General features: G+C 39.0%; 1 protein-coding gene across 1 annotated transcript; it reads left to right on the forward strand.

Moving 5' to 3' along the window:
- Window positions 1-7,038: 7,038 nt before the first annotated feature.
- On the forward strand, window positions 7,039-8,394 carry LOC149678222 (uncharacterized). Its single transcript, XM_089837010.1, has 2 exons — window positions 7,039-7,552; window positions 8,094-8,394. The coding sequence occupies exons 1-2, from the start codon at window positions 7,245-7,247 to the stop codon at window positions 8,392-8,394; spliced, it is 609 nt and encodes a 202-aa protein (XP_089693136.1). The 5' UTR covers window positions 7,039-7,244.
- The last annotated feature ends 701 nt before the right edge of the window (window positions 8,395-9,095 follow it).

Below are 9,095 nucleotides of genomic sequence, written 5' to 3' on the forward strand. Positions count from 1 at the left end.
AGAAGTGGTTGGGGGTGGGGAGTACGTGTTAGTTTTGTATGTGCTAATGTATTCATGTTTTATAACTCGCTAAGGTAATATTTCTGATATCGAACGGTCAGGAGACAACTATAAATAAACAACGGCAACCCAGCCTTTACACATAGTGCCCTTTCAGTATGAAATTGAATCTCTCATTCTAGCTACCGTGCCCGCATACCCCATGCCCCTCGCCAACCCAACACAAAATGAGAAATATTAAAAAATGATAAATGATCTCTTAATTCGGAATAATTTGCAATAACGAGAAATTGGTTTAGTAGCGTCTGCAAGCCCTGGGGTTTGAGCAAAGGAATGCTTACTTTTCATCCATAGACATGAACTCTTTGCTATTTTAAGTGTCCTGTAACACCCGGGCTTACCTAGTTCCTTGTATGATGTGAAGGGTTTGCTTGACAATTAGGCTGAAAGAAACGAGAAACGCTACGGTAAGATGTTCAGCGGAATTCCAGACAGTTCAATACTCCCGCTAGGAAACATGCTTTTGGGAGACGAATTCGCAAAGATCGTCAAAAATGAGGACGGGAACACGAAATTCATGGTTATTGGGTCCATGAATGTTCAATTTATTCTGATTTCAAATGTAGAAATGGGCAATAAAATGCAATACGCTAACCAGTACTACTTCTCGAAGCCCATAGACGAGAGCCTTTTGGTTTACCCCACTACGTCCAATTTTTCAAAATCAAAGTTCATGGAGAAAGTCAACCTGATGTAAGATTGAAGAAACAAAGTGAGGCGTTTGTCACTTTTAACGCTTCGTCATTGTCGTTTCAGGGTAGAGTTACTGGCAGAAAATGACCTTTCATTCGGATATTTCTACCAAGCACGATATGCAGTCAATATGGTGCAATGGCAACGGCCAAAGGAAGAGTTTTCAACGATTTCCTTCGATGAAATCGAAAGCCTATTTTCTGTGTATTTCGTGGGAATAGCGTTTGCCTTATTGGCTTTAATTCTTGAAAAGGTCACTTTCCTTCTTCTTTCGGTGAACAAGTCGAGAAGCACGAAGAAAGCCTTAAAACGACGCTTCCGCGGAGTTACCACCAGAATTATAATTCCATCAAAAGCAGCTTCACTTAACGAAATCCCAAAAACATCACGGTCTTATAAGAAACACAACTCTGTTAGCATGGATATGTATATGTACTAACGAAATATTTGTTACCATCTCTCACGTTTTACAAAGCATATGACTTACGCTTCTGTTTAGCAGAGAAAAATAAGACTTGTAAGAAAGCACAAACTCGTTTCCAAGAACGATCACGAGACATCGGCTTGCACGTCGAAGTTGCGCGCCACTGCATGGGGTATCAGCCTCGTTTTCCTTACCTCCCTTCTTTCCAGAACCAGTTGCCCCTTTTATACATCCCAATTGCTAATACTCTCGTAAAACATTGAGTATCCCTTTGAAATGACCTTAAAAGTGCGAGAGCTCTAAGTGGTTAAATTGCGATCCGCCTCTTTCTATAGTCGGGTCTATTTCATTTATATTTAAAATCTTTTCTCACGAATGTCCCTTTTCGCGATTATCGATCGCAATATGGCAAGTATGTCATAATTGTCTTTAGTACCGAAAAATATCTGAACTTAATTATTAAGGTCGCCTTGGCATTTAGTTGAATCGATTTCAGTAAAAAATAACGACTTAGGTCACGAGTCTTTCCTTAAGCTACAAAGCTGTAAATAATCAGGTTTAAAATAACATAGTTAATGGAAAGCTCGGAAACGGTACAACAACAGCTTTTAAAATAAAATTTTCCTTATGTTTTCTCTCGAATTGAGAAAAGTGCATTTTGTGGTATGTGTCAAGGCTTAGCCAAATGCCTCCTGAAAGACGTAGATAGAACAACAACTTTTAAAATAAAATTTTCCTTATGTTTTCTCTCGAAATGAGAGAAGTGCATTATGGTATGTGGCAAACGCCTGCTGAAAGACCAAGCTGATCGGTTTCAACGTTTAGACTGCTTGTGAAGCCCTTTAAATTAAAAGTTCTCCTTCGAGAGTTATAGTTTCTTTTAAAGCCTCTATAATATTACTCGCTTTATCTTATATAAGGCTCTAATATTCCGTAATTTACGGACGTTACATATCGACTTTGTTTTACGACTTTTGCTAATCGAACTTTGCAAATCGGTCGGGCAACATACGAGTGGGAATAATTGAGGTAAGAATATTCTGTCTAATAGATAGTTTTCACACATGGAGGATTCATACCATTTACACCAGGAAGTCGGGCTATCTGGAGGACAAAAGCAGACGGGTTTTTGTCCGCCAGATAGCCCAGCCTCCTGGCGTAAATGGTATGAATCCTCCATGTGTGAAAACTATCTATACTTGATTTCACGTTCCCATAATTTCGACAAGATTCAAGGTCCAACACGAAAGATCTTGGATCCTTTGGGATTTGCTAAAATTGAACATTTGGTTTGTGAAAGGAAACCAAGACTTTCGAAATCTGCGAGAAACTCTACGCTTGGTCTAGTGGAGGTTTTCCGTTAAAGGTTTAACGTGAGGTACATATCCCGTCACACTTTCTTTTAACTCAATAATAAATGTATACTTTTTTGAAGCGTCTATCTGGTGTCCGTGTACAACTTTGGAAAAGAGTAAGTCGATTAGGAACCGGGGATATTCACCAAAGGTATTATAAAAAAATCGAAACAAATTTTTAAAATTAGATGTAGAAGTACTAACGTAATATAGTTCAAAACTAGAATTATTGATTTATACAATAATTATATAAGCTCTCCAAAAAGTCAGAATAAAATTCAAGGCAGCATGTTTCAACAAAATTAATCAGGAAAAAACTTCATTTTTGTCCATAATGTCCCTTTAACATTCGATGTGTGTGTCGCAATAAGGTGGCGCTTACTTCGTTTTCCAGTAATTGGATAATATTTTCACGCTTGAAATAATTTTTATTTCTTCAAACCCCTTCGTGGCAAAACGTGCAGAATTTAATCACAAAAGTAATATAATAAATATTAGTATGGCAATTAATACGCTTTTATTAAACATGAACTCTGGAATATTTTCACCATGGATATGTATAAATATTAACGTATGATGGATTCCCATCTCTTAACTTCCACAAGTCCATTCGCTTAGACACCCATTCAGTAGTAAAAAAACATGATTTCCAGCCCTCCACCTTTTGAGTAGTTTTTATTCTCTCTGCGCATGGGCGAAATTTCAAACGCACCACTCATGATTCTCCGTAGAGATATAGTTTCTTTCCCCACGTGACCTAGCTATTTCCTCCTCGATTTAGAGGACCCTCACATTCGCGGAGTGGAAGGGTTTTTGGGGCCTAATTGGTAATCCATGACACATATAAACAAAAGTTTCATTTGCAACTAGTAACCACCTGTAACAACCAACTTGCAGCGTGATCTACGAAAAAAGCAATATTACTTCTGAAAGTTGTAGCACTTAAACTTTTCCCATTAAACCCGTACTGTAGGAATGACTGCAACAGCGAACAAAATTGGTCGATTTCAGCCATAAGCGTTATAGTCTAATTTCACGGTAGTTTCACCGCATTGCACCATAATTTAAGATAACGATTTCTACGTAACCTTTCATTTCCGAGGTGCGGTGTTATGCAATTGGACATGGGTCGGATTTAATAATAGAAAAAAAAAACCCGTAATATACAGGACTTCTTAATTAAAATAATTTAAAATTTGCTAATTATTAATTGATTTTAGGCGGTAAGTGATCATCCACAAACTGCACGGATAATTTACTCGCGGTAATTTTCATTTGCGTATTTCATTGTCGGCAGTTACAATGAAGACTTTAAAATATGGAGTGATAGAAGTAAGAATTGAATCGGTTTTGATTTTAATTAACTATAAAAATTAATGTGTTTACTAACTAATTAAGGAAACTCAGGGAATGGTATCTGCCGTTCGACTCTACGCCTTGTCGTTGTTTGCCTACAAGAAAAGGTTTAACATAAGGTAAACTCTGTAGCATTTAACGTATTCTAGTCAAATGTTGTGTTCGACATTTATTTTGCATAATGTTTAAAATAGTACGCTAAAAATATCTGAAGGGTGAAAACGAAAATTATTTTAAGACAAAATTCAAATTAATTTGAGATTTCATAGACAATTTGAAATTAGCACCTCCGACCAATCGCGTAACGCCCAGCCCTTTAGTTAACAAAATTTACTTAACACGCATATCTTGCGCTGAAGAGAGCGAGCGTGAAACGGTAATTTTATTAACAAGAAGGCTGGGCGTTACGCGATTGGTCGGAGGTGCTACTTTAAAATTGTCTATCAAATCTCAAATTAATTTAATTTTGAAATCATTTAGTGGCATTTCCTGGATGTTTCACTTGAAGAATCGATAAAAAATCACTTGCTTTTACTATTCACCCCTAAATAATTACCTCTTTAATGAAATATAAAAAAAAATTATTTCTAAATAAACAACACAAATCAGATATTTTAGGAATGGTTACTAATGAGTTAAAACTAATTTATCGAGCTGTTAAACTTTCATTTAAGCGCCGAATTGGCTTTCGTATCGCAAGACGATCTTATGACGTGGCGAAACACGGAGGATGATTTAACAGAGGTAATAATTAAAGTTGCTGCTGGAGTAATTAACTTCCATGTATAATTTCACAAATTTAATTTACAAAAGATTACAGACCATTTTAATAATCACAGGTGAGTGGGAGGTCACCTCCTTGGGTTTTTCCCTGGCGTCAAGAAACACCGCTAGAGGCACTGCGAGTTGCCTCTTGGTGCGAGGGAAATGACCAAAGAGGACTGTCTAACACCCCCGCGCGTTGCTTTCTCTGCTAGTAATTTATGGAATGGTCTATTAACGTATTTTCTGATATATATTTTTTCTCTTATTTGTGTTTTTTTCCCGCAGTCAGTGGATGTGATGGCTTTTCCCGTCCAAATAGAGCGCTTCAGTGATCCAAACAAGAAATATAAAATGACGAGCGTTTATACCTCAACTTCCACCATCATCGTCTCTTCCATCCCGGAAACGATTTTGAAACCATCCCTGTCCTTTCTCACCATGGAAAGCCAAGTAAAAATACTTGATTGTCTGTACATGATTGAATAAACATCTCTTCGAGAAAGTGTATCGATCACAAAGCGGGGACTGGAATTGTAACATGATTCTTCCCAACATCAGAAATAACATTTGGAACAAGGTTACTAAACCGAATCACATACGCGATAAATAGTTCCCTCATCATTAGCGCTGCTTAACTATTTGCCAAGGCGCACGGGCTTGTGGACTTTTGTCCCACGTCAAGACAATCAAGTTTTGGGGGTGGATTGCTGAGGATTTAGTATCAAACAGTTATAGAGTTCACCCTAGCACGGTGCGATAGTTACCCATCTGAAGTTTGATGAGAGGGAGAGCAAACAAAAAGGGCATAAAGGTGCATTTTCATGCTCGCTAGTAGCGGGCAAATCCGGCGTAAGCTTTCAAATTTCGCGGGCATTTTTGACAGCTAGATTATTTGGATTTCCGCTTCCGCTATACGCGTTTTTTATTTTCATGCTTGCTCATTTGTTACCAGATGGCGCCATGTCTGTGCGGGGAGGCCAAAAACTATATTTTAGATTCGCTCTGAATGGCTGAAATAAGTCACGTGGTGTTGAGCTTTAGCGGATTTGAAAAGCTAAAGCGGGAAATATCTGTTTCGATTTGATCGGCGCGGAGAGAGAAAATCCGCTCAAGCTTTAAACTTTCAGCGGAATATTTCTGCTTTCGCGAGCATGAAAACTACTCAAGCGTGTAGCGACAGCGGATTTTTAGTGTGTTTTGCCCGCTACTAGCGAGCATGAAAATGCACCTTAAGACTGGGAAGAATCATGTTACATAACTAAATAAAAGAGTGTCATAATTCTTCTATTTTCTCTTTCTGGTATGAATGACAGTTTGCTCTACTTTGGATCATGAGTCTACTGGCGGTGTCAATTCTCTTAGCTTTGGCCACGCCCAGGAAACAGAAAGAAAAACCATTCGCTCTTACTCTCATTGAAATGTTATGGAACAATTTTCTGTTGTTTTTCTACGAACGTAAGACGAACTCTTTCTTTAAAAATGACCAGATGTCTTTCATAATTGTATTTACACGATCACAGCGCTTAGAAAGGTCGAGAAAGCGATCACGTGGCGCGTGGCGGCTATGTCCTGGTTAATCATGACATCGTTCATTTGCATCGAAATTTCATGCAAATTGAAATCGAATTTCACCGAGAAGTCCTACGATACGGTGGACACCATCGACCAACTCGTCAAACAAGATTTTCACAACGTCTATTTTTGGGGTGGATCCGATGAATTGGAATTCTTGCGTGAAAGAGTCAGGGACACTTTTAATTAGCTCGAGCTAAACTAAATTTATGATCACCATAAACCCAAAATAATTTAACAACACCTTATGCCTCTAAAGCGGAATTATTTTTGCCGAAGTTAACGCCCTGAATGTAAACAAATCTCATGAAGTCGTCTGATCGAACAGACCTGTGGGAAAGTCACAAAAGGGGGAGGAAAGTCACAAAAAGGGGAGGAAAGTCACAAAAAGGGGAGGAAAGTCACAAAAAGGGGGAGTAAAGTCACCAAAGGGGGAGTAAAGTCACGAAAAGGGGGAGGAAAGTCACGAAAAGGGGGAGTAAAGTCACAAAAAGGGGGAGTAAAGTCACAAAAAGGGGGAGTAAAGTCACAAAAAGGGGAGGAAAGTCACAAAAAGGGGAGGAAAGTCACAAAAAGGGGAGGAAAGTCACAAAAAGGGGAGTAAAGTCACAAAAAGGGGTGTAAAGTCACAAAAAGGGGAGTAAAGTCACAAAAAGGGTAGTAAAGTTACAAAAAGGGAGGAAAGTCACAAAAGGGGGAAAGAACATGATTTTTGTCTTTAGTACCTAGTTACAATTACACTTAATTTTTTAGAACATTTGTTTCCAATATAAAATTACGAGATAACCAATGAAACGCGTGGAATGAGGAACGAACTGAATTAACGAAGTTTTAAGCCCTTCCTCTTACTTTCAATTAGATATTAATATTAAAAGATTCAAAGTGGAAGAAATCTACGTAGTCCCGATACTGGGAACACAATCCGGAAGGATTTTATAATCCTCCTCAGTGCATACTACTTTCTGTTACTGATAAGCTCTAAGTAAGCATTTTTGGATTATTTTTAGGCAACTTCGGACATGAAACGATACGGCAAATTCCAATATGGGATTCCCGAGAGTTCTATCCTTGATGTGGCGCAAGCATACATCGGGGCGGAGTTTGCGAATATCGCTAAAATCGATAGCAAAGTGAATGATGACCGGAAATTCACGTTCATATCGGACTTGTTGTTGCAATATCTCTTCTTAGAAAATCAGGAATTGGAACAGAAAACTCGCTTCGCCAACCGCTATTATTACTCTCCGCCAATAAAGACCACCCTAGCGGCTTTCGCAGTCTCCTCCAACTTCTCACGATCAAAGTACATGGAAAACGTTAACCAAATGTAAGTATTTATGAACAAATTTGATCGATTTAAGAAAACCATGTAATTGTCCTTCTAGTATATTAAAACCTACTTAGAACTTCCCTAGTTGACTGAGCTTCCTTGCTAACACCTACACAGCCGCCTCGCCCCCGTCCAGGTGTTGCTATGGCTCATACCCAGCCCTCGGCAACCCTCTGGGGGCCGCGGATACACGTCAGGACCTTATGGCACTGCTGTGCTCGGAGGGAAATCCTCCGTCCACTCGAGCCTTCTGCTGCCTTAGTCCGTCCCTGTTGCCAACCACCTCCTGGCTGGGCTCGCCGCTTACGGTGTCCCGCTTCAGTCACCTGCTCAAGGGGCGTTGTCAGGCCCGCTGACCGAACCCGTGTGCCTTGAGACGGCGGTTCCGCAGGTACATTAGGGAATATGATGGACGACAATTGGAGGGAGGGGGCGCAGATAAGGCCCCCAGCTAGGTGCAGCGCCTAATCAAATGTTCTGACTGGCCGTTACCAGCGCGCGCTTGTAATCACAACAATTTCTTGCTTTTTCGTTTAAGGGTGGAATTGTACGTCGAAAACCAGGTTGAATTCGGAATTTTATGCCCATCTCGATACGCTCTCGAAGCCTTCAAATGGATAAAGCCAAAGGACGTTTTTTCACCGATATCCGTGAAGGAAATTGAAAGCCCTCTTAACCTGTACTTCGTGGGAATCGCGTTTGGTTTATTGGCTCTGATATTTGAGAATGCATTATCATTAACAATTGCCTTCAAGGCATCGGTAACTGCGAAAAAGAAGCGCGCCTTAAGAAGACATTATCGTAGAGTTAACCTCCACACTTTAATGTATCAATTATAGAGAAGAATTCATAAATGACATTGAAATAATATAGCATAAAATACCAAAGCAGAGAACTCAAATATATTCTGAAAAACCAATATCTATTTTCAAGAGCAAAATCAATCCCTTATCTTATCAATGCAGTAAAAGCTCTGAATGTTCAAACACATCTATTGCTTTAAACACATCGTTGCTTTAAATAGATACAATCAACATTAAACTTTGGAAATAAATACATTTTTTTTCGAGTAGAAAATGGCTGTTAATAAGAACAAAACAAAACATGGGCTTTCGAGAAATATTTCTCGCCCCTCGGTGTTCGTTTCTCTTTTTGTAGGTTAACTTTGAATACATTTGCTTTAAAGAGCGCGGGCTCAAAATAGTAAACCACGTGACAAGAAAATATCCCCCTTTAGTGACCCCCTTACTCCCACGGGAGTTAGGCTCGCGCCTCCCAGGCTATACTAAAAATAATAACACTCACTGAAAAAAATATTTCAGGGCAAACCAGCCCAGTTCACAATGCATATTTCCCCTGAGATGTCAGGACAAACGCTTAGTCAATAATTGCATTTATAACTATATTATTTATCAATTTTTTTGGTATCGGTTCTTAGCACCTTGGTATTACGTGAAATATATAATTTCCACGACAAAATGCCTTAATACCTTCATTTCGTTTGTACATTATTCCTTTCCCACGGTTCTAAAAGAATATA

This window comes from Phalangium opilio, unplaced genomic scaffold (genome assembly GCF_054372755.1).
Source record: "Phalangium opilio isolate 3A_F unplaced genomic scaffold, DU_Popi_V2 ptg000042l_1, whole genome shotgun sequence".
Classification (NCBI taxonomy): domain Eukaryota; kingdom Metazoa; phylum Arthropoda; class Arachnida; order Opiliones; family Phalangiidae; genus Phalangium; species Phalangium opilio.